The sequence below is a fragment of the Saccostrea echinata genome, unplaced genomic scaffold, assembly GCF_033153115.1.
Source record: "Saccostrea echinata isolate AGI-Se365-2 ecotype Australia unplaced genomic scaffold, CSIRO_AGI_Sech_v1 ptg000025l, whole genome shotgun sequence".
NCBI lineage: Eukaryota > Metazoa > Mollusca > Bivalvia > Ostreida > Ostreidae > Saccostrea > Saccostrea echinata.
This window is the reverse complement of record NW_026889774.1, coordinates 10,356,833-10,383,391: the sequence shown is the minus strand read 5'-3', so window position 1 is coordinate 10,383,391 and position 26,559 is coordinate 10,356,833. Positions and strand designations below refer to the sequence as shown.

Below are 26,559 nucleotides of genomic sequence, written 5' to 3'. Positions count from 1 at the left end.
CCCAAAGATTAAAAAATATCACCAATTCGGAATAATTTCTTCCTAATATGATTCTATCTTTTATTGCGTCCTGGATCAGAATGCAATCTTTCGTTTACAAAATGACGAAAAGTTTATATTTCCTTTCGAGTTTGAAAATCTAAAGCGAAGATTTATTACAATTATATTTATGTGGAAAAAATGTGGTGAAAGAACTTACAAGGTCTTTATCAGATAAATTTATAAATATTTGACATTTTCTGATTCCGTCCTAATCTAGCGTGAAGATGTGGAACTTGCACATTCAGTTTCTAAGATTCATGTAATAAGGTGTTTTTAAAGCTAAAAAATCACCTTTAAGGCAGAATTCAGAAAAACTGAACAACATTCCAGTGGGGAAAATCTAGTTGTATTTTTTATATTGGAGATATTGAACTTCATTATTGTCATATGGAGAAATATAACAAAAACAACACTTCCAGTGGTAAAAATGAAGTTGTTTTTTGGCCTGAGGAGATATTGAATTTCATTATTGTCATATGATGAGGAATATTATCAAGTATTTTTTTTAATGTTTTATATATATATTAAAAAGATTTTTGAAAAATATCATAAAAATAATGAATATGCATTAGCAACGGTAATGTCATTAATTCATGAATAAGTGTACAACATTCAACCATATGATGTACTTTGACCAAAGTTTAATCACGACAAAAATACCATCTATATTGGTGAATAGAAAATTAATGGAGCAACATGTATACCAGGAATAAAGATTATTCTCAAATGTTTGCCCTTTTTACACATTTGTTTTGTTTTATAGATTTTTCGAGATCAATCACTGTTCGTTATCATTATCTTTTTCAATAGTGACTTGAATTCACAATATACATCTTGTAAAAGTGGAAAAGACTTACAAGATTTTCAAGTCCATACTAATAGCTTATCTTGATCTTATAATGTCAATGTGTAGGAAAAATCTAGCAAATTCAGATAGTACAGCAAAATTAGTTGCATATTTATGTACACTAAATATCAATTTGCAAAGTTTCAGTTCATCACAGAATGTTGGGAATAAGTGGGATTACACCCTGTCTCTTGTACCGCCAGAAAATGTTTTGTTTTAAAGTAAATAGGTTAAAATATTTCAAATATATCCAAATTTCATATGCATACAATAAAATACTGTTAATTAAATGATCAAAACTGTGAATAATGGTTTTACATATAATGGCTAAATTGAGTGAAATGATTTTTTCTGTTTTTAGAAAATAATTTTAATGCTTTTTGATAAAGTTAATATAATTTTGAGCAAAAGAGAAAGAGCATGAGACGCAAAATGTTACACATAGGTATTAAATTTGTATTTAGACCCACAAAACAACATGTTTGGTCTTTGTTCGCAAAATGTATACAAATCACACGGATTTGTTTTTGAAGGAAATTGGCTATCTCAACACTCATCTCCAAAAATTTTCAATGTGCCCCAAATTAGCAAAATTCTGGGTCCATTCCGATTTTTGTTTTATCAACAGTGAATTGAACTAATTGTTGAGACAATTACATGCACAGCATTCCTGCAAAAAATAAAAATAATAAACAAACCATCTCAATTACACATCTAATAAAAATCAATCCTGTGTATGCTATCAATAATTATCATTCCAGGCACAAAAGTAAAAGGCTGCTAAATTAGAGGTCACTTCTGCTGCAGTGTATAGATTTTATCTGCGGCTTTAGAACTTTACACATATTTAAGATTCGGAAGCACATAATGTCCGCTGTGATAATCAGTCATGCGCGCATGCTAGTATGTACATAAATATTACAGCGTTTACATCAATTGTCTGTATCAATCTGATAAATTTGTGTTCTCTGTATATACCATCATGCAAGTTAGATTATTAATCCCGTTGTTATGGGACTCTTATATTGCCTAAGCATGATATAAGTACTTTTCTTACATGTCTATGTATTGTCATAATCACCAGAATGCCTTCAGCCTTTCTCTACAAACTGATGAAAATGACGTATTTTAGTTCTTTTAGCAGCGATTTCCCTGTCTTAAAATTAGATTATATGCACTTTTTTAATGTGAGTATATATAGAAAAGGGTTACTTTCATAACAACGAAAATAAATGCCCACGAAACTATTTGAGATTACAAATCAACGAAATTTTATCCCCACGAAAATTTGTGCTTCCATACAGCATATTAATGCGCCCTTGGCATGCTGACTATGAGGATTGATTAAATCAACTCCAAAAAATGCACTGGGTCATAATGGTGCACAAATACTGGATTTCATATGTATAAATTCAATTTTCTTTGTGTTATTTATCTTTATCAAATATTTGAAAAAATGTTAATAATCAATGATTTTATATTTTTTCATTTATACTGAATGAATTTTAATGGTCACCACTTAAATTAAACACATTCTACACAGATAAGAAACTAGAAAAATACTTTATGTGAGATGACATATTTAAAAAGAATTTTTTGATGTGTTATGTAAAGGTTTATTCTATAAGTTAAATTATTAACTTATGTACATGATAAACAGTACTTTAATCAAACAGTACTTTCACATTTAAAAAAAAAAAATAAAACTGCATATTTTACCGTAAAATCAAACACAAAAAGTGTAACAAGATAAATATATTAACTTAAGGTGCCATTTATGAAACACTGAAGTACAGTATTATAATATCTTTTTTGTAAGTTTCTTATTTTGTGTCCCTGTACCTTGAAAGAAACAAAAAAAAATATTTTGTGCTCTATACATTACTGCAAATATTCTTTTGGGAGATATAAGAAAGACATAGAATATTTCACGACTACACAATTTATATAGTAAGCATTGTCAATTCCTATTATGAAGTTAATATTATCAGAACCTTTCAATGAAATATGAAGATAACGAACATTATTTAATCTCGAAAGTCCAATGAAACGATACAAATTTGAAGCAGAAGAAACACGGACCTCAGAATTTAGAGGTGGGATCAGGTGCCATGGAGGAGTGAGCATCCCCTGCCGACCGGTCACACCCGCCGTGTGCTCCTTGTCATGATCGAATAATAACGGAGAAATCCGTAGACAGTTCAGTGTATAAATAATGGTCTAACAATTAGTATGAAAAACGTCAGACAGTATTTGACTCAATGATAGGTTGTATGTGTTGACAAGGTCATTGTATCGACCGTAAAAGTTGCGAAAAGATGACTTTAAACGAGATTGTTGATATCCTTGTTTCATCAACTTGTTTGGCAATAGCTTGCCTCGTTTTAGAAATTGTTCATACGTAGATCATGCTCTTGTGTATTGAATCAACTGAGAGATATAAACCCCATATGCATGTGATACGGGTATATTGCTACATAAGTAAGGGAAGTTGACGATTGAAAAGTTATAGTCATCACGTTTATCATAAAGCTTTGTTGTTAGGTTACCATTAACGTCTTTTTCTAGTAAATGTCTAAATATGAAACAGATGTGACAGAATCTGTGGTATCTTTTATTTCAAGCTCACTGGGATATATCAAGTCGACATATGAATGAAAGTAAATATACGTCGTCGATATATCAAAATGTCTAGTTGAAAGCCACAGCTAGTGTTTTCTTCTTCTCATATAAAAGTTTTTGAATAAATTCTGCTTCATATGAATACAAAAAGAGGTCTGCTAATAAAGGGGCGCAATTGGTTCCCATAGCAATTCCAACAGATTGTTGGAAGACCTGATCTCCAAAAACTACATAGATATTGTCAATCAGAAACTCAAGCATCTTTTTAATATCAACTTCAGTGTACTTGTGTGTACAATCAGAGTGCTTTTTAACAAAATAATTCTGTAAATGACCAATGACAAGGTAAGTATATTTAAGAGTTCCATTTTTATTGAAAAAGCAGCTGTCTTTGATGTCAAAAAGCCTGGACTTCAATTTATCGTGGGGAATGGTCCGGTTGTATAAAGTGTTGAAAAGTTGTACGTTTTTTCAAGTATATGCTTAGAAAGAAGATATGTTCTATTGATTAATTGTGGAGAGTGTAGAAATTTTTTTTTATATTCTTATATAATTTTCACCTTTGAAAAACTTAAAATATAATTCATTTGAAATAAAAGTTGTTTACAATTTACCTGGCAGTAAAGAATAAATAGAAATCAATTTATCAATTTAAATACCTTATGTAATATGGTCAGATAAGCAAAATGCGTGTTGCAATTATCCATTCAGAACATATGGACTGCCATTTAGTCCAGAAATACTGGATTCTATCCTGCAAACACCCGTTGCGTTGACTGAATAAAGGTTACCTAATAAATCAAAGCTATATTCGGACAACGCCCTAATAAAGCCTCGTGCATGTATTCCGACGTTCTAAAAGCATTGTGATGTCATAAATATTGCAATGTTTATGTCATGGCGTCATAGTTTCATCTGCAGAGATGTGCCTAAATCTGTTGAAAATTACTGGTTTTGGACGTCAAATGTAAAAATATGTTGCAGGATAAACAAAATACATGATAAATTGGTTGATATTGGTTATAGGATTCATTAGATTGATAATTTTTATCTCCACTTTTTTTTTAAGTAAACGTATTGAAGCACATTTTTGGTATAAAGTGTATTTCAAACTATGTCAGCTGGTATGCAAAAAACAACATACTGTATTGCCACACTTTTTTCTTTTTCATTTGTAACAATTTCATATATTTTGCTCACATTTATTATTTTTTTCCCTATCAAAATGTTTTATGATTGAAGTTTAAAGTCAAGAATGAAATACTATTGTTCATGTCAGAAGCTGCCTTTAATGACTCGCTCTTATTTGTTTTAATTTTCATGACTAAACAGCTTTGATCACTGCATAGTTATAATTGGACCATCCTTTTTTGATACTTGGGCACTTTAAATTCATAAAAACAGGGGATGTGACATAACACGCTAAGTTAGTTTACTCATGAAAGATATTTATGCAAGAAACAGAAAGTAATTATTTAGAATAGGAAAAGTAATTTTGCAATTTTTTTCACAACTTTGGGCGGCAGAACTTTAGTTCTGTGCATTTTATTCTTATAATGACACAGACGTTATTCGATGACTTCAGATTTTCATATTGCATTACCTCAAACTTTCTGGATAATATTCCAAAAGTTTTTGTATTTCAAAATTCGTTTATGAGTTTGGGGAAAATTCATTGACATTCATTTACAAATAAGAGACCACTCGTGTTTTGTAAGGTCCTTTTGTAATGAAATACGGAGATAACGAACAGTATTCAAGCTCAAAGTCCATTCAAACAATACAAATCGGGAGCAGAGCAAACACGGACCCCCCAAAAAACATCAGAGGTGGGATCAGGTGCCATGGAGGATTGAGCATCTCTTGCTGACCTGTCACACCCGCCATGTGCTCATTGTCATAAACAAGAAAAAGCTAAAAAAAAATCCGTTGACAATCCATTGTGTAAATAATGGCCCAACAATTAGTATGAAAAATGTCTGTCAGCATTTGACTTAATGATAGGCTGACAAGGTCATTGTATCGACCATAGAACTTGCCAAATTATGACTTCAAACGAGACTATTAATATCCTTGTTTCATAGCTTGCCTCGTTTTAGAAATTGTTCATACACAGAGCATGCTCTTGCGTATCGAATTAACTTGGAGATATAAACCCCGTATGCAGGTGATAAGGGTATATTGCCACATTAATTGAAAAGTTGAAGTCCACGTTTATCATAAAGCTTTCCTGTCTTTTCTACTAAAATAGTCTGAGAAGGACTTCAACTTAGTAATCAAGAAAGAAAGATATCATGTAGCTTAATGAGTCTGTATCATTTTTATCATGAAAATTTTGCTGTTTTTTTTCAGTGAATCTACTTATCTACTCTACAATATTCATACCACCCTTCGGGCTCGCTTACATGTAATACTACTGTACTTTGGGGGTGGCTAAACAATTGTATTGGCTTCAAAAAATCTACAAACAATACAATGAAGAATGACTTTCGCTCTCGGTACAACAGAACCAGAATTTATCTATTTTAAAATAAATCAGTACATAAAAAATACGACTGTTTTACGATTGTTTGTACTAAAAATTAGTATTAACGCTCCATGCGAAGATCGAACCAATTTTTTTTCTATTTCATTGCACTGGACGGGTAACGCATACTATTGAGCTATCGCAGCTACACACACTTTATGGTTTTTAAAACAAGGAAGCGCCGCATTTATACATTGGAATTGTTTTGAAAAAAAATGGTTTCAAGGTCTTCTCTCCATTTTTTACAAATGCTTCTTAGCTTCTTTGAATTGAAGTGCACACAAATAAGTTTCAAAATCATGGAGAGATGACCCAGAGATAGCAAAAAAAAAAGTGTTTAAAAATGTAACATTTTGTACCAAATGACTCCTCTAGTTAATTTTCAAGTTCTGTTTTAGCAAATCAAAATACAATATGGTGAAAATATTTCCCTTTCCTATTTCATAGGGACCAGATACATTAAAAGAATGTTAGATTTTATATGTGACAGATCAGAGTGACATTTTCATTTTTCATGTACGCTCAGATTCCTGCCGAATGCCAATCAAAAGCGTCCTCTTTCTTTGTAAACAGGGCATGAAACACGGACTCCTGGAAATTCCAGAGGTGAGATCAGGTGTCTAGGAGGAGTAAGCATCCCCTGTTGACCGGTCACATACGCCGTTAATCTTGTGTATTGATCAGGTTAAGCACAAGAATATCTAATCCGTACTTCAAGTTATTGCATATAAATCATACTAGGATTAATCGAATATGAATCACACATTCTTGCATATGAATATTAAGTTTCAAATAAATGTATAACCCCTCCTAAAAGAATTGCCAAATTATCGTATATATATGTATCTCAAAATTAACGAAATATATATAAAAATCACGTTTTGTATTAACATGACTTGCACATTACAAAGGACAAAACATAGTAATGGCCGAATTTGACCCTTATTTGTTAAAAAAAAAAATCAAAACACTGTTGAAATTTTGGCAGTTTGCAGTTAAAAGCATTAAATGCTGCTTGCACTGATTTTGATTCAAAGTGCACATGGACGTCACAAGAAGATGTCAGAGTAGTTCATTTTACCGAATTTCCTCAAATCTGATGGAAATTTGTCAAATTTGAGATACTTTTCACTTCGGGAAACAGAGAGCACAAGCTTGCCAGTTTGTGATCGTTATACTCTTGATGCATCTGGTACTAGTGTATAAGACATCTTTTATATATTTTTGGTACATAGGCAAGCTTGTAATCTGTGCTTTTTTGAAAATTTGCACTAAAATGGGAAAACTCGGGAATTGACATATTTTGTGACCTTCATGGATCCCATATACTGAAATCAATGCCCATTTTGTAATAGGCATGACAACAAGTTACTGTACTGTTCTGCATGGTCCATAGAATCACTTCAAACCAGGGGCCAAAAGGGGTCTTAATCTAACTTGTCCTTTCGAGTATAAATGTAAACTTTTCTTCATGAAAACTACAAAATTATCACAAATGATTCACAAGATTATCGCAAATAAATCACAAGATTATCGGATATCACAATGTTTTGCAAGTAAATAAGTAAACAAATATGAATATCAACTTATCGCATATGAATTATATAATTCTCGGATGTAAATCACAAGACTATGAATAGCAAATCACTAAATTTAGAGTATGAATCACACGTTTACGAATTAGTTTTATCTTAATTATTAAGAAGTTTTGAATAGCCCGATTTTGAATATATATCAAAAGTTTGAGCTTATACATGTAAAGCACAAAATGTTCATAGTATATCAAACTTTAAAACACCTTAATTCATCTTCTAGTTAGCACATTTAATTTGTTTTCCTTTGGATTCCTACATCATCGAAGCGGGCTCTTAGAATCCATTTTTAGTAATTAAAATAGATGAAGTGAGTCTAAAAACGTTTAAGGATGAATTAAAAAAAAAAAAATGACCACCAAACTGAAATTTTTTGGAAAAATTCAACTACTTATTACATATTTTTCACTTGTGTCATCATATTGCACATGCATTCTAGTTTTAAATCCAGAAGTGGCAATAGAATAGATAATTGGATTAAAAAGTTTCAGAATTTTTATTAGTAAAATTTCCTTTGAAAAAAGAAAATATCATTACACCTTAAAAGACTTTCTTAAATACATCACAAGAAATTATAGTTTTTTTTTTTTTTGCTTCAAAATTGTAAAAGGGGTATAAATGATTAAATCTAGACCTTGATTGAGTATCTTCTCTTGTATATGCGACAAAAAATCGGCTTTTTGATTGTTATTTTACATAATTTTTTTTCAATTCTGGTTTGAAAAGTTTTGATATGAAAAAAATATGAAACAATAAAATTCCCCGAAAATCACTTTTTTTCCGTTCAAGTTAATTCTTTAAATCTAAGCCAAAAAAGAATTTTTATATACGAGTTTTCTTACAAAAAAATACTAGATTTTGAGGTGACCCTATGTTACAGTATTCTGTTGCACTCCTGACATCTGATATGTATTTTATTTAACATTGTTTTAGAAATTATAACACACAATAACCCATTCTTACTTTGTAAATCAATTTGTCGTTTTGATATTTTTCATCGTTTACGGCAGGTTTTTCATATTTTGAAGACCTTAAAACATGATTATTTGCAAAGTGTAATATATATAAACTGTATTTATAAATATATGTCAAACGGTGAAAACTATTCCCTGAATTGACTGTAAAATTTCTGTAATTTGTTGATAGACATAGTGTTTTGAACTTCAAATGGTATCAATTTAAAGTAGAATTGTGAAGTGAAAATTATATAAGAACTTTTTCTGTTGTTTCAGTGAAGTTCACGAGGAATTACTTGAATTTTATGACAATTTTTAGTGTGTTTATTTTTAATATTCATTAAAAAAATCGCAAAAAGATAAAAACACATCTGAATTGATAAAATTGAAAAAGGAAAGATTTTTAATAATTAAACTGTCAATAATTTAGTATTAAATTATACAAAAAGATCATTATTAATTAATGAATACTTCTAAGCATGAATCGAAGTGTTTTCGTCACACAACTTGAATCTTTAAAAAAATGTGTTTCACTCCTGACCATAGAAATATAGATCTGAAGCACAGACAGATCCTGTAATTGATCAATCTATTTGGTAAAAATGTTTTTCGTGTTTTTATTATCCAAAATAAAAATCAGAAAATCATATAATGATAATAGTTTTTTTCATTCTTGGGAGCAAAACATCAAATGTTGCACTCCTGACATTATTGGGTATGCACGTATAATTGACTCTCATTAATGCTGCTTGTGATTTATATAACATTTTTAAGTTTTAAAATGTATATCAGTTATTGTTTTACACATTAAAAATTCTTTTTTGTCTTAATTTTTTTTCAGAATTTTACAATTGATGTTTTTTGGAAACACTACATATTTCCTGTTGCACTCCTGACATGGTATAACATTTTTTTAAACATCATCCATGACCACAACTTGATTAAACAAAAGCCCACATTCAAAGCTCAATACTTTGAATATTATCAGGAAAGTCTTTATTTTAAACATAAAGCATTAATATTTATTTCACAGATCTTCAAAAAATATTGAAATTTCAAAATGTCACAAAAAGGTGTTGCACTCCTGACAATTTTAGCATCATTTTTGGGCATAACTTTTTTGTTAATTGTGATATCAACAAGATATTTGGCAGGTATTTAGACACTATCTAAAGACATATGCAGAGACATAGAAATCTATTTTCATTGCCTGTATTTCTAGTGTGGGTTGATAAATATACGTTTGGTCATTTTTTTTAATTCACCCTTAATTTAATTACAAAATAGCGTAAAGAGATATGGTGTATGAATCATCGCGCATTAGGCTATACGCTTTCCTTAGTCTTCCAAACCCAGGGTGCGTCTACACGTTTGTACAAACTATTGAAAAGAATGAAATTTTTTTAAATGAATCAACCTATTTATATAAGAGAATCAAACATGCGACATTCATTCGTACAAATCTTGCTATTCTTTGTCGTTATTGGAGAAATGATTACAGTTTATAATGTTTTTGCTCAGACAGTGTTTTTAAATTCTTGTCAGACTAATTATGTATGGAAGAATCGGAACACTGTGGAAAATTCTGAGTCAGTAGCTTAAAGCATATCGATTATTGTTTCACTTCCTAAAACGTCATGTCTCAGTGTTTGAGGTGGAATATAACGAATAATCACAGAATACATATACGTATGGGTCTTTCATTTTAAGAAAGTTCTGTCTTGACTCCTTAAAGTAAGTATATTAAATTTGATAGAAATCTCATCAATCAATGATGCCTTCTTTAGATTTTCACGAGTAAATGCTTTTGCATCTTCTAGTCTCATAATAAATGTCACAAATGAACACATGTCGCTTAATGGATGGTACTTCCAATGATATTGCTGTTATTGAAATATTCATTCTGATAATATCATCGGTTAAGAGCTATTTCGGGAGAAAATGCATCCTAATAACTAAAAACCGTACACGCTATGAACATTATCTCTTTATATGTCAGTCAATTGCATTTATGAAGTTTTGTATAGTCATTTTTGTTGAAAAAGAACAAATTAATGTTTCAAAGCAAATTTCCTCGAGTCTTCGAAAATCAAATTCACAAACCATCATATACTTCTGCCATTTTTTATTGAGGAATTTTGAATCGGTTAAAAAAATCGATTGCCCTACATAAACCGTATCAATTCGTCCAGTATCTGCGTTTTACTATGTTTAGACTGTTTTATATCTTGATCAATACATTGCAATTTCCGAAGTTATTATGTGTATGTTTGTGACAAATTATAATATATACAACACCCTCTTGGTGTATTGGGAAAATTCAGTGAATTAAATGCAGGGTTCTTTGGTATTTGAGTAAATGATACAATACCTTAATTTTAAAGATGAGTTACTAGGTATCCTTTTAAAACTTTTAGCAGGTTTATTCCAATTAAGTTATAATTTTCATGTTAATGAAACTAACATGAATGGTGACAATAAATATGCATAACATTAAATATGATTTGGATTCGAATGTGGCTTTAATTTTCGGATTGAGTTATTGCTTAAATTTTCATTTTTTGAGGCTGATCTATTTCAAAGTACCTGGAAGTCCTCCTTTGAGTAATTGTTAATACATGTTGCATTTTGTAATGCAAACGTTAAGTCATGCTATGGATACTGAATGTGACCTTTATTTTCTGGATAGATTATGAGAAAATTATTTAGAATGCATACTATTATTCATGCTTCGAATGCTGCATGTGACACAAATTTCCAGAAGGCGTCATCATGTAAATGTCTTTGGAGAATGCCCATCCCCTACTTGTATTAATCCTACCTTGACAAGTATGGGATAGTTTTATTTTCATATATGTGTTGAATGCTACACCTGACCTTTTCTGGATGAGTAATCAGGATGATGGTTTTGGAAGAGTTTTGTTCCAAATAGAAATAATTTCTGCTTAATTCCTTCAGGACGTTATGAAAAACTTTCAAAGAAATCTGTATTCCTAAAGATAATGTCAACATTTTTCAATGAAATCAAAAACCGTTATATGAAGTTATGTTTTTAGGTGAAATTTAATTTAGTATCTATATTTTATCGACTTTAGACTCAAACTAAAGAAGGGTTGTTATTTCGAAAGAATTTAGTATATAAAATCTCTTTTACGTATATACATGTGTGTGTTCTGAGTATGTTTGTGTAAATCGGTTCCTCCCATACAGTGCAGGAAACTAATTTTGTTACAGCATCGATGCTGATTTGAATGCTTCCTTTGCTTGCTGATTTGAATGCTTCCTTTGCTTGCTGATTTATGCTAGTAATCCTTATCCTGATGCTGTTTTATAATTAGGTCAATGCTACCAGAAGTAGCATCATGCTACCGGAAGTAGATAATGAATTTCAGCATTGCCGTTTAAAGCAATAAAAGTGCCTTTTACAATTATTTGATCATAATATCTCACTATGTATCAATAATGTGAATACTTTAACCAATATTCTTTCTTTCTTTTTTAATTTTTTACTGAATTAAAACTCATTGATTTTCTGATGCTAGTAGGATAATGCTGATTTTATGTAGGTCAATGCTGGTTTTATCCTTTGCTTGCTGATGCTGATCCTGGTAATGCTGTTTTTTAAATGCTGATGCTGATGCTAGCTCGATCCTGATGCTACTAATGCTTATGCTGATGCTGGTTTATGTAACAAAATTAGTTCCCTGCACTGTAACTGAAATGAATTTTTTTGAAAACTCAGAATATCTCCAGGATTTTTAAAGATTCATTCATAGAACCCTATTGTGAAAATCATAACGAGGATTAAAGGGGCTTGGACACAGATTTTGATGTTAATGTTTTCTCAAATTTTCTGTATAATATCATGAGTCATATGTTGCTATAGATTTTCACACAGAAATAAAATAAAAACCTGTTCAGAAACGTCTTTTATCTGGAAATTATTGAACTACAAATTTCGGGACGATTGACACATTCTTGCACTTTCACAAAGTAAACTTTATCCTTAATACTTAAGAAACGTAGAAATTTTGTGCATTAATTAAGTATTAAAACTACAATAATAAAGCAGAAAATTCAGTTTAGAAATGTGAGAAAGCAAAACCAACTCACCAGTATTGTCAGTCCGTGCTCAGTGATGTGTGAAGAGTTTAAGAAATATTGAACACATCCGGTGAAATGTAAAAATTAACAATAACAGAGCTCGTGCCCTGTTTACAAAAACAGATGTTTGACAAGATGTAAATAAAAATGTCGTTGTCATTGAATTCTAAGAATATGCATGTCAGTTCAATTCATATAACTGGTTTTATATTTTGAAAGTGCATAGACATTTAAAATGTAAACAATGCATCTGTGTCCATGCACCTTTAAAAAAGAAGAATCATTTAAAACAGTGTTGTTAACAATTGATCGTAACTGTTATCAGTGACAGATTGGCACATATTGCTTAAAACCTATTTAATGCACAATACCTGATGATCACCACACCCTACACTATTAATCTCGAAAGTTCGATATCGGGACGATGTGGTGCTGTGCCATATGTTGCTAATGACAACAGTGATACATTTTGTTATTGTTTAGTTATAACAGATGGATGTTGTTGACGTAAACGGTATTGATCTGCAACCGGTCTCTCAATTCCTTTTATCAAATTATGTTGTCAAAAATTTGGCTACATATATTTCGGTACACTCTTTGAAGTGTGTAAATCTAAGAAAATGGAGTTTGAAAATACAAAAAATAAATAAATAAATAAATAAATAAAATAAAATAAAATAAAGCATCATTATTAATATAAAAAAGCAAACATGAAAACTAACAATGAGTACGAAGAACATACTAGTATAAAATGGCTATCATTCAGATCTCGTTGTAATGAAATAACTTTCCGAAACAGAATCCAGAAGTGTCAGGTTGTTTGCAAATTGAAAACTCTATCACGAAGATTCGTCATATAATATTGTTTACTCGGGTAATTCAAAATTCCTGTCAAAGTAATTACGTATATATGGAACCCTGTAGAAAATACCGGTATTTATCAGTCAGTATTATAGGTTTGTTTTAAGCATAACCGATTTGTGGTTTCTAACACGTCATCTCTCCATATTTAAGTTAGATGAAGAACGAATAAAATCACGGTTTGTTGAATTTTTTTTTCATTTTAAAATTGCATGTATTTCTAATCGTTTTTATTGAGTATGTTTATTTGATTTATTTGAAAGTATTTTTGCATATCAATGATGTCTTTGTAAGAATTTCACAAGTAAATAAGTAAATACTTTTGCATTTTTATTGTTTGACAAGAACTTCCAAGAATGAATAAATGCTACTTAATGGGTTGTAAATTTCATGAAATTATTGTTATTGAAATGTAAATGAAAATAAAATCATGAAGAGTTTCAAGCAAAAGCTGTCCGCAGGGACATATCATCATTTTTGAAAAGTGTGGCTAGTACAGAACAGGCTTAGTCGGAAAAAATTCCCGGAAAACTTTTTTTGGGGTGGGGTGTGGGGTAAGCTCCCTTTTAATGGAAATTTCAATAAATACTAAATTAACAGCGAAAGACTTTTCACGGGGAATAAATAATGTGGGGAGGGGGCTGACACTATGTGCATGTCTTGTAAAGAAGAACTACCAACTAATCTCTTTTTCTCTATGTTAATGCACTTAATATTTTCAAAGTTATCAAACATTTCTGAGAGAAGAGAACATCTTGTCAATGCATCAAGGCAAATTTTGTTGACTCATCGGAAAAACAGTTTGAGAATCCAGCATTCCATAGCCATTATTGATTGAAGAATTTTGACTTGATAACAAAAATCGATTACCCGACATAAATCGTACCAATCCGTCCAGCATCTGCGTTTTATTCTTTGGCAATGAAATTGCAGTTTTATATCTTAATTAGAACACTGCAAGTTCAGGAATTAATATACACGTATTTATTCTTTTTGGTGAATTGGTAAATGCTTAAGTTTAGTTGAAACCCTTACAGGATTCATTGAAATAAGAATTCATTGAAATTTGAAGTAGATCATACTATTGTAAACGTACATGAAATGAAGCCAACGTTACATTCCTAATAAACTGTTTAAAGTACGTATTAACCATATAAGCGCATTCGAAATTAAACCAAGCATACATTGGAATGAATTAGTGCCCAAACTATACTATTATTTGCATTACTTGAAGTATCAATGTATTACAAGGATTATGTGACAGAATATTTTAGATTAAACTGACAATAACAAGTTATAACAAATGCATGTAATCCATTAAAAACAGAGATTTTCTTTCCGATTTCGGATAAGAAATCTAAAGAAAACAGTACTCCATCTACTTACTTCTGAAGTTTTTGAATCGAAGAGAATTAGACAAAAAATATACATTTTATCCTGTATTAAATAAATAAGTACACTTTTAAAAAGCCTGTGCCATTTCCATAATAATAGAATAGTAAATCACTAAAAATTATTCATAGTTAGGAAATCTATTGCTAATACATGTAACAATCTAAGAATAGTATACATGTACCACTTTTTTTCAAAATTGTTCACAATTCTGATTCGGGACTTTGTATAATTGGTAAATGTTTGGATTTCTATTATCGACTGATTTGATGAATCTCCACGTTTTCAAATTTTGTTTTTTGAACGTTTTTTAAAGGTTACGGAAAAACTTCCTCTAGACGAAGAAAGGTTATCTTGAGAACAGTGATTTTTTTTTCATTTATTTTTTTTTTTTTTTTTTTTTTTTTTTTTTTTTTTTACACAAGTTTTTACATAGAAGTATTTTTCTTCGTAAAACAAAAACCCCTTCAACAAATATCTTTCAAATCACTGGTTATTCTTTGTGAAAATAATTATTGAATCCTAATGTTGCATTTAAATCAGTCATCTTTCACTTTCATTTATCAAAAAGTAAAGTTAATAAGACCATCAGGCTTTAGTTGTCAAGTTTTATACTAAGAACATTCTGCTTAACTTTACCAGTTAATTTTTTCCTTTATTAGTATTGATAAAACATCCTGATATTGTTAGATTTCATTTTGATCGTAGCATCTCTATATTCTTCTTTATTCCCTTTATATCTATTTTAATCTATTTTTTTATTTATGTTAAATACTGTATGCAATTAAATTGTATGTGTGAAAGCTTTTGGATGATTTATAAAATCAACGATTTGATCAATTCTTTCAACGGAAATCTGATCGGTAAATTTGTGTAAAATGTAAAATTACACTCTTGAAAATGTTTCCAGAAACTTTAAAGCAACAAAATTTCATATATTTCTAAAACGTTTCATTTATTTGAATATTGAACTGTTACAGTAGAGTTATATTTTCCGATTTTTCACCAAATTCCTTGACTTGGTCAAACAGAAAGTTATTCAACTAAACAGATATCACTTCTTTAGTAATTTCAATATTCTACTCGTTATAAAGAACAACGTGTTTCGGATGAGCTTCATGCATGGCCTATTGTTCCCTTGTCAAGTTTTAAACTGAGAAGTTTTACATGTATAAAATATGTGGAGATAACGAACAGTATGCTCAAATGTCCATTAAACATTACAAAATAGGAGCAGAGCAAACACGGACCTCTAAGACATCAGAAGTGGGATCAGGTGCCATGTAGGAGTGGCCATTCCCTGCCGACCGACCACACCCGCCGTGTGCTCTTTGTCATGATCAGTAAATAACGGAAAAATCCGTCTACAATTCAGTGTGTAAATAATGGCCTAACAATTTGTATGAAAAAAGTCAGTCAGCCTTTGACTTAATGAAAGATTGTATTTGCTGAAAAGGTCATTGTATCGACCATAGAACTTACGAAATGATGACTTTAAACGAGACTGCTGATATTCTTGTTTCATCAACTTGTTTATCAATAACTTACCTCGTTTTAGATATTGCTCATACGTAGAGCATGCTCTGGCGTATCGAATCAACTGAAAGATATGAACCCCGTATGCAGGTGATAAGGGTATATTGCTGCATAAGTAAGGGAAGTTGACGATTGAAAAGTTAAAGTCATCACATTTATATTATCATAAAGCTTTGTTGTTAGATTACTATTAACGTCTTTTTCTAATAAAATATCCAAATATGAAACAGATGTGTCAGACTCTGTGGTATCTGTTATCTCAAGCTCACCGGGATATATCGTGTCGACATAAGAATGGAAATAACTATTGTTAATTGACAATACGTCGTCGATATATCTAAATGTCGAGTTGAAGGCCACAGCAAGTGTTTTCTTCTTTTCACAAAAAAGATTTTGAACAAATTCTGCTTCACATAAATACAAAAATAGGTTTGCTAACAACGGGGCGCAATTGGTACCCATGGGAATTCCAATAAATTGTTAGAAGATCTGGTCTCCAAAAACCACATAGATATTGTCAATCAGAAACTCGAGCATCTTTTTAATGTCAACTTCAGAGTACTTGTGTGTACAATAAGATTGTTTTTAACAAAGTAATTTTGCAAACGTCCAATGACAAGGTAAGTAAATTTACGAGTTCAGTTTTTTATTGAAAAAGCAGCTGTCAACGATGTCAGAAAGTCTGGACTTTAATTTATCGTGGGGAATAGTTGTATATAAAGTTGAGAAGTCATCAATGTATTTAACTGTATGTACAATTATTCAAGTATTAGATGTGAGCAAAACAAAAACAGGTGTGGTATAAGTTTCATGAAAAGAGAGGAGGAAATTGGTATCATTTTATTAGTAATGATTTGTTTCCTGCTTTTATGCTTTTAAAATCTGGACAATGCATTTGTGAAAGAGGACAGTATCAGCAAAGAAATACTGTCTTAAGCTTCATGTTAAAACCTTAAAATCATGTGCGAAGATAAAATACACGATTGCAGCTTAACGAGAGGCTGACAAATTCGGATTCCATTTTGTAATTATAAGGCATCCGGTAACAGATGTGTTGTAATTATATGAAAAGAAAAATAAAAAGCTTACAATCATTAAAGATAAATAATAAGTAATGCTTTTTGTTTATTTGTTTTTCAATCTAGCATTTGTGAAAGAGACAGCATCATCAAAGAAAAACTGTTTGAATCATCAAGGTGAGATTAAGAAAAAAAAAGCTATTGATTTCAGCTGAATCAAACGCTAAAAAACTGCGATGTGATTAAATCTAAATATGGTATCTTCAGTTATAGTCTATCTTTTTCTTCTTTAAAACATTAATCCTTACATCAAGTCAAACTGACCTCTGCAAAATAATAAAAAAAAATAATTCAAATTATTTCACTATTGCCAAAGAAACAAAACATGGATTTCTTTAAAACTAGAATTTTTACTTTAAAATCTTCAAACTTCTAAATGCCTCTGTGGTAACCTTCTCCCAAAGTTTCTAAAATTGAAATAACTGCTGCTGTCATGGAAACAGTAGGATCAGGTGCCATGTAGGAGTAAGCATCCCCTGTCGACCGGTCATATAAGATATAAGGCTCTTTTCTAAGTGCTTTACAAAATATATGAAATTGGCTAGTTTTACTGCATTTAAAACCCCTTCCCTTCAGGGTTTGGGACTTCAATTCTTTTCAAAATGTGAGTTTTGAGACATTTTCATTTTATTTATTTATTTCTTCTCTTTTTCTTTATAATTCTAGATCAACCTATGAAATGGAAATTTATATCTCCTCATCCGTAGTCTTTTATATTCTTCTTTGAGATGGTTGGAAGGTGTTGCTAAAACGTTATCAACTCAGAATAAGTATTCCTGAATTCGAGCATATCGAAGAAAAAGTCTTTTTTTCATAACATGCATCAAGTTTGAAGTATGTTTCTCTGTAATTTTGTAAACAGTCCAGAAATAACTGTCAAACGAGAAATGAAAATATTTCGTGTTATTTTTACCTGTATGATATACACTTTTTCCCCTAAAAAAGTGCATCATTAATTTTAACTGCCTTTATAATACTAACATTATTGATAACCTCAGTTAGAAGTAAGCTCCGTCCATTAAATTTCTTAACTCCGCTACTGAGACTGCTTTCTGGGGCCGCTGGGACAGCTGCTGTGGGACTTCTTTGGGAACGAATGATTTTAATCATATTCAAATTGAAAATTATCTTTGATAATTATTATTTAAACTTATACATAAAATGAAAAAAATTTAAAGGACATTTTATTAAAATGTCTAGAGCATTTGAATGCATAGTACTGTATAACACTACAAAATTCACATTGCATCACAAAGTTTAGCCAATGGAAAAACACTTCATAAGATATTATCCATATCTAACGCAAAAATTATAGTTTAATATAAAATGATGGAAAAATGTCGTAATTATAAGCTAGTTTTGTCGAAAATACAGTTGAACAAAATAAAATAATTATACAATGCTATATCTCAATTGTAATTGTACATTATTATTCCTTCAGCTTTATTTATTTGTACTTTGTTATCTATTTCTTCTTAATTTAATGGTTCCATATTACAAACACGTGAAAGTGCATAGTGATAATCTGTTTCCATCTTCTTTCACTTTGATTAGGTTTTGAGAAGTAAAACAAAAAACAGAGCATGCCAAATTCTCCTTGTATTGTCAACAGTGATTAACATATTTAAATAAGAACGGGAAAAACCATATGTTGATCCTTTGAAAGAACTGGCTACCAATTGATAATAAATTTTACTATTTAAAGCATATATATAATTTTTATTAAGTATAATTTATAATTATTACAAAATATACATTTTTATGCTTGAACTATTTAATTATTCTTTGATTTAAATCCTTATTACTAAATCAAAGGCATATTATTACATAGAATTAACATATACTTGAACAGTCTTTATTCCTGTTTACAGATGCTGCGTTCAATGATGTTCAAGAATGTTGTTCATTACAACGAACACCAATCAGTGGAATTCAGCGATGGATTTAATTTAATTATTGGAAGAAATGGTAGTGGGAAATCCGTTATTTTCGAACTTATTAGACGTTGCATGTCAACAAGAATAAGTTCAACTATACCCTCCACTTGTGGCAACGAAAAAGACCCAGCTTTTGCAATATGCAGATTTACTAATTTGGAAAGAAGTCCATGTGAATTGTTGTCCGGAATATTTATGGCTTTGGAAGGCGAAAAAAAATATTTTGTGAAGTTTATTATATACAAATATTCAGATAGATTGCTGGGTTGTGCTGATAAATATGATTGCATATCTACTGGGGGGAAAATAAAATCTATTGGTGCGTTAATGGCATCGAGAGAAAATGTGCCAATCACCGATGTTGATGCTTTGAAAAATTACATAGAAAATGGTACAATACCAAAAAACATCGATACTTTTGTGAGGGAAATCATCAGTTCTTTTCCGAAGTCTGAATTTGACTTACTTAGCTCAGGAGAGCCTCAAAGTGCCTGTCAATTGGTATTATACGAACTAGAAAATTTCTTTGTAGCAACTTTTCCGATGCGATCGATTGGTCCATCTCAGTGGACAGAAAGTGAGCGAGTTAGAGCAAACTGGCGAGAAGCAAACGAGAAAGAAGTCAATGCTAGAGCAGAGATTATTCGTGACCTGTATTTTCCAGAGGAAGGGAAGGAAAGTACTGAAAACAAAAGGCGAATAGACAAAAAATTATTCCAAGATACATTAGATAAGTTAACGTATCCAAATCATTTTGAAGTAGGTGGGACTGCACACACCATAACAATTAATGGAATTAGTCTTTTAAGAGCTCCTGAAGGTATTGTAGAGGCAATACAATTTGCGCTTATATTCGCATGCAACGATTTTAAAACAATTTGTTTAGAGGAACCAGATCGAGGAATGCATCCCGAAATGGTTGAACGTCTAAGAGAATTAATTTTTAGATCGGAAGGAAAAGCTTTCATCCTGATCTCTCACAACATTTCATTTGTCAGCAGGTGGACAATTCCAAAAACACATGTATGTGTTTCTGAAAAAGTTGATGCCACTCCAAATCATAAAGTTGTATCTTGTAGTAATCTGAGTTATATTTCTCAGAGAAGTGTCAAACTGTTAACTGACACAGATGATCTTAAAAAAGTTTTGTTTGCAAGAAGAATTCTTTGTGTCGAGGGCAAGGCAGACAAAATAGTAATTGAAGGTATTTTTAGTTATCTTGTGCAACACATTGATGACGAAAATTTGAGAAGGGAATTGAATCTAGATCCAATGGACATACAGAATATATCAAGTCATCAATTAATTGAGCTAGGTTCATGCTCTTATGAGGAACAGATTAGAAGCTGTTGTGAAGATTTCAATGTAAGTTGTAGATTTCTTCTCGACCTAGACGCCTACGTCGTGATCACGAAGGATGAAAAGAAAAAAGCCACCAGTATTGCAATTCAAGGTTTCAAGATAAGACAAAAGGGAAGGTTCGATAAATTTAAAACGCTTGATTCATTCATTAGTGATCCTGAAGGGTTAGATGTACTAATACGATTAAAAGAAATTGATCAAACATTTTTCTGGAAAGGGGGACGAATCGAAGAACTAATAGTAAAATCTCTTGATGCATCCGAGTTCAGTGCTATCTTTACTGAAGCACGTTATATAAAACATCCTCTTTCCGAGGTAGAATTTGTCAGTAAAAATGCTAAAAATGAACTCCAAGAGTTTATCTTGAGAGGAGATAATAATTCCCTTCTTTTTAAAACATTGGTGATGAAAGATGAAATAAAAAGATTTGTTGAATTTATGAAGAGAAATTGAAATATTACATGTAACAGAATCTGTAGAATTGTAATGTTTCCCAAAAATATAAATTACTTTTGTTAAATTATTACAATCTGTCATAGTATAGAAAGGAAGACATTTAATCAGAGAAAATATTTGGGTTACTTTAGTGACGCTTTTTGGACCAAAACTTCATTTTAAATCGTAATTACATACAAAATATAGAATTTTGCCCATTTTATGAAACTTTGTTTACAATATTTAAAACTTTTTTTCAAATATTAGATGATTCATTTCTACTTTATAAAAAACCTTCATGTAACGTGTGAGGTAGTGAATAAGGTATACAGCTCCTTAAGCAGAGGTCTTAAGCCCTGTTCATACAGCGAGCTATACACATATGCAAACAATTTGGATATATATAAATACGTATAGTGATTTTAATATGGATTTAATCAAACCCAGTCGCCCGCGTGGCACGGTGATTGAAGCGTTTGCTCTACGGTGTAAGGAGTTGATCCTTACGTTAGGGGGTTCGAATCCACTACGGGACGTGGAGTCCGGTCCTTTGGATGAGATCATATAAACCGAGATCCCGTGTCGCAGTAGGTACTGGCACGAAAAAAGATCCCTCACTGCTCAATGGCCCTGAGTGCCGAGTACAGGTCATTTGCAGCCCTCCACCGGCAAGTGGTGGCGTGTCCATATGAGTGAAAAATTCTGGAGAGGGACGTTAAACAACAAACAAACTCAAATCCACATACTTGATATTCATGCCAAATCCTGTAACCGATTAAATATCTTAAGAATGTTAAGGCATACATTTAAGAGGGATTCTTTAATAAAAATATATTTTGCTTTCGTTCGTCCTGTTCTTGAATACAATAAATATGCTTAAAACCTAGGAAATATTACAACTATGGAATTTGTAAAGGGAATTGCATTACCAATTGCGAAATAATTCTAGTAATCTAACAGCTGAGTTATGTAATAAATGTTTAAGGGAAGGTCACAGTTGTGTGATGTGTGGAAATATTTCCGAAACATCATTTCACTTTTTTATGAAATGTCCAATATACAAACACATACAAAACTTTGATACTTTTAAATTACAAATGCCTTTAATCTATTTTAAATGAAGACAATAATCTTACAATCAAAATGTTGCAGTATTTAAACTTGTATATGAATTTACTACATCAGCAGATCTTTTTTAATTGTCAAACCAAAGAACCATCTTTTTTATGTGTTCTTATTATCTTTCTTTTATGCCTGTATTACTTTTGCTAGTAATATATACATGTATATTTGATTACAAACATATTATCAGCTCAGTCTTAACTGTTTGTTTAGTCTTATTATTGTGAATTTCTTGTAGTATATTTACATGTGTATATCTATATAAAAAATGTTAATGTTACTTAACAAATAACTTCTATGACTTGAATTAAGGAGAGGAATTATATGCACGTAGGCATTGCGTGCTGTCCAATCCTTTTTTGTTTAATTCATAATAAAATAATGTTAAAAATTAAGAATATCGATTTACTCACAGTATATAAAATCATACAAAATGCATTGTAAATTTAATTTTGCATACCAGAGCAAATTTGCTCTTGAGTAAATATACTTATGAGTAAAATTCTTGCAGTATGAACAAGGTATTATATGCATATTAGAAAAATTGACTCAAAGATAGACTGTAACAGCTGAGTGGGTCAGTGCATCGACGATAGCATTTGCAATATGTTGACTTTAAAGAGACTGTTGATATCCTTGTATCATCATCTTATTTGTCAATAGCTTGCCTCGTTTTAGAAATTTTTAATATGTAGAGCATGCATCTCAAATCAACTGAGAGACATGAACTCCATATGCAAGTGATAATAGTATATTGCTACATAAATAATGAAAGTTAACGAAAGAAAAGTTGAAATCATCCCGTTTATCGTAAAGTTTTATGGTAAGGTTACCAGTGACGTCTTTTTCTAGCAAAATATCCAAATATGAAACAGCTGCAGATTTGTTAGACACTTAAGTATCTTTATTTCGAGTTGATAAGGATATATCGACTCAATCTAGAAATGAAAATAAATATTGTTAATTGATAAAATGTCGTCGATATATCTAAATGTTTAAAGGCCAAAGCAAGATACTTCTTCTTTTCATGTAGAAGTTTTTTTTAAAAATAAATTCTGCGTCATATGAATACCAAAATAGGTCTGCAAATAACGGGACACAATTAATACCCTTAGAAATTCCTTAGGTATTCCAACAGATTGTTAAAAGACTTGTCTCAAAATCTACATAGATATAATTGTCAATCAGAAACTCAAGCATCTTTTTTTTCTCAACTTTGTAGTAATTGTGTATATAATCAGAATTACCAATGACAAAGTAAGTAAATTTACAAGTCACATTTTGTTGAAAAAAAAAAGCATCTGTCTATGGTGTAAAAAAGCCTGGACCTTAATTTATCGTGGGGAATGATTGTACAAAGTGGTGAAAAGTCATAAGTTTGATGTTATTGATTTTTGAAAAAAAAATTGATTTCAAATTTTCATAAGATTCCTTGGCATTTTTTTATGTATCTAAATCTGATTAACACCACTTCTCGAAGATATTGTAGCACACTATTCCAAACGTTTCTCCTTTACTGCTGTTAATAGCGATCCTCTGTAACCACTTAAACTTTGCCACGCATGGTCACCGATTTTGATGAAACTTTGCCCTTTATTACAACTTGACACCAGAAACATATATCAAATAAAATTCCGTTGCTATGTGTCTTGGTTGCCATGGTGACAGCCAGAAAAGTTGAAAAAATTGAGATTTTCAGCTACTTTAAATCTTCATTAAGCCTTAATAAAGACAAAGAAAAACAAACAAACCATTCTCCCAAAAACATGAAACCTTGTTGCCACTTATGCTATAAAGAAACTATTTAGATTTTATCTCTAAGTAAGTGGTAACCATGGGTACATTTGGAATACATTTTAGATGCTGAAAAATGCTGAAAAACGCTCTATAGTCACAAATGATAGATGTTACATGATCAAACTCAATCAACAACGTAAGAAAAACAATGAAAAATATTTGACCTCATGTAATTAGGTATTGGCAATATTATTCTAAAAATAACTTTCATGGTTGCCATGGAAACACAGTGTAACCATGCAAAATCTGTTGCTATGATTGGGTTAATGCTACTATCATGAGGAAAAACAATAAGATTCATGACTGGCACATATGCATCCTTGCAACACCGACAACATAAGAAAAAATGAGATTAACTGTTACTTTGCAGTGTAACCATGGAAACAACGTACTAGTTGTTTAAAGTGATATTTCTTTGCTTCTTTAGGAATTTACTAACCTTTTAATCAAGAAAAATATTATTTGAATCACCTTGAATAGTACTTATCTCGTAGAACTAAAGTTGAATATCATATATTGATAAAGGTTGTTGAAAAATACAACACTGTTGCTATGGTTACCAAGAATAGAAAATGTTCGATTTTGTTAATTTTTTGTCAGTATTAGATCCTATGTGCCAGCTTTTTGCATCCAGTTAGAGATTGGGTGATAGTCAAAATTGAAAGTCAGGTTAGTTGTTCACATATATCAATCATTAAAGTTTTGGGAATCTACATACAACGGTACGTATCCAAGGAAACAGAGTATTTTTCAGATTTTTATGCATGTATTTTCGCCTTATTTCCATAGCAACGCACTATTTAAAGAATAGAAATTGAATTTTTTGAAATGTGAAAATTAGGGTCACACCAAGGCCTTTAAAAATTGATCATCGGTTGTAGAGAAATATGCTTTTTTAAAAAGATAGGATAAGATTAGTAAATTTAAAATCCCTTCGTGGTATTAAAACCATGGCAACCATTGCCAACCTATAAGAAATATCATATTTTGTCCTTGGTATATGTTACAAGGATCTCTTCTCTATTACTTGCTTGCATTTCAACCTATAATTGTTTTTATTCTTAAGTGTATGACTTTATAAAATTAAATGAACAAAATTATTACTTTTTAATACTTTGTTTCCATAGTAACGTATGTTATAGATGATTTACCAAACATGTTTATCATGTATTTAAGACACCAGGCCTTCAACTTTCAGAAACAGTCATTGCCACTTGTTTGCTTTGCTGCAATCGTTAACTGTGGGACTCTGAAGATGTTGAAAAATGCCATTTTTCAAACTTTAGGGCATGTTGCTATGGTAACCATGACACATAGCAACCAATTTTTGCCTGATTTGAGTTTACGGTATCAAAGACTTTTATCAAAGAGAGTTTGGAGAAATTCTGAGACTATGCGTGCCACAGCTCCTATATAAAAGTTCAAGTCATTACAGAGAATGGCTCTTAATATTTTAATGAGGAGTAAATAAAGAGCTTGAGGCTTGGTAGAACATTTACTTGAAAAAGATACATATCTTTATTTGCAAGAATTTTTATGTAGTTTAGAACCCAGTACGGGTATGGTAATTAAAATTCTACTTGATTTTCGGGAGTATTAAATATATTTAAAATTGAAATATGATTTTGAAGAATTCCCTCCTTAGAAAAGGAACTTTTTATAAGTTGGATTACCACTTGCAGAATTAAATTCGAGTTCCTCTAAAATACAATTAAATTACTGAGCCTTACAAACAAAGACAATTTTGTTACCTGCTTTGTCGGCTGGTACCAGTACATTTTGATCGTGTAATCTATCTTATCTTTTTTTTCCCTCTGAGCTATTGATGACAGAAAGATGACAGAAAGATAGATGACTTTAATTTCATTTTGCCCTAAGCCGGTTAATGCGAGATTTCAACATCCATCTGATACTCTAAATCCATTCTGACAAAGTGTCAAAGTCTTCTTTTCATGTTTGGCTCATTGCCTGTCGTAATCTTCCACAGAATTCATTATATTCATAAAATTTTGACGCTAATTGAAAGACGAAGTTTCCCTAAGTTCACACAATGTTAGTAATTTAAGGACCCTCTCTACACTGCACCCTATTTTCAGTGTACTTTTGTGTAATTAGACTGACCTACCATTTGACATACAAGTAGAATAAATTGTGATCTGAACTAAAACACATAAATTGAAATAGATCCAAGTATACTAAACATTATATTAGACCAAGACAGAGAAATTGAAAATTTTATTTGCATGTATTTTATCCATTTGAGTAAGTGAAGGCAATTTTTCTTTTCTATTACTTCATTGTCTTTGAAGATTTTTCCTGAATAAAAAAGGCACGATTCCTATATTAAA

The 26,559-nt window shown here is 30.9% G+C and overlaps 1 protein-coding gene across 1 annotated transcript; it reads left to right on the top strand.

Annotated features, from left to right (window-relative positions):
- The first annotated feature begins 17,642 nt into the window (after nucleotides 1–17,642).
- Nucleotides 17,643–21,312, top strand: LOC133192606 (uncharacterized). Its single transcript, XM_061328601.1, has 2 exons — nucleotides 17,643–17,675; nucleotides 19,430–21,312. The coding sequence occupies exon 2, from the start codon at nucleotides 19,430–19,432 to the stop codon at nucleotides 21,308–21,310; it is 1,881 nt and encodes a 626-aa protein (XP_061184585.1). The 5' UTR covers nucleotides 17,643–17,675; the 3' UTR covers nucleotides 21,311–21,312.
- The last annotated feature ends 5,247 nt before the right edge of the window (nucleotides 21,313–26,559 follow it).

Bases quoted from the DNA above. Each gene is read 5' to 3' on its own strand.
- LOC133192606 (XM_061328601.1), top strand. From the start codon at position 19,430: ATGCTGCGTTCAATGATGTTCAAGAATGTTGTTCATTACAACGAACAC.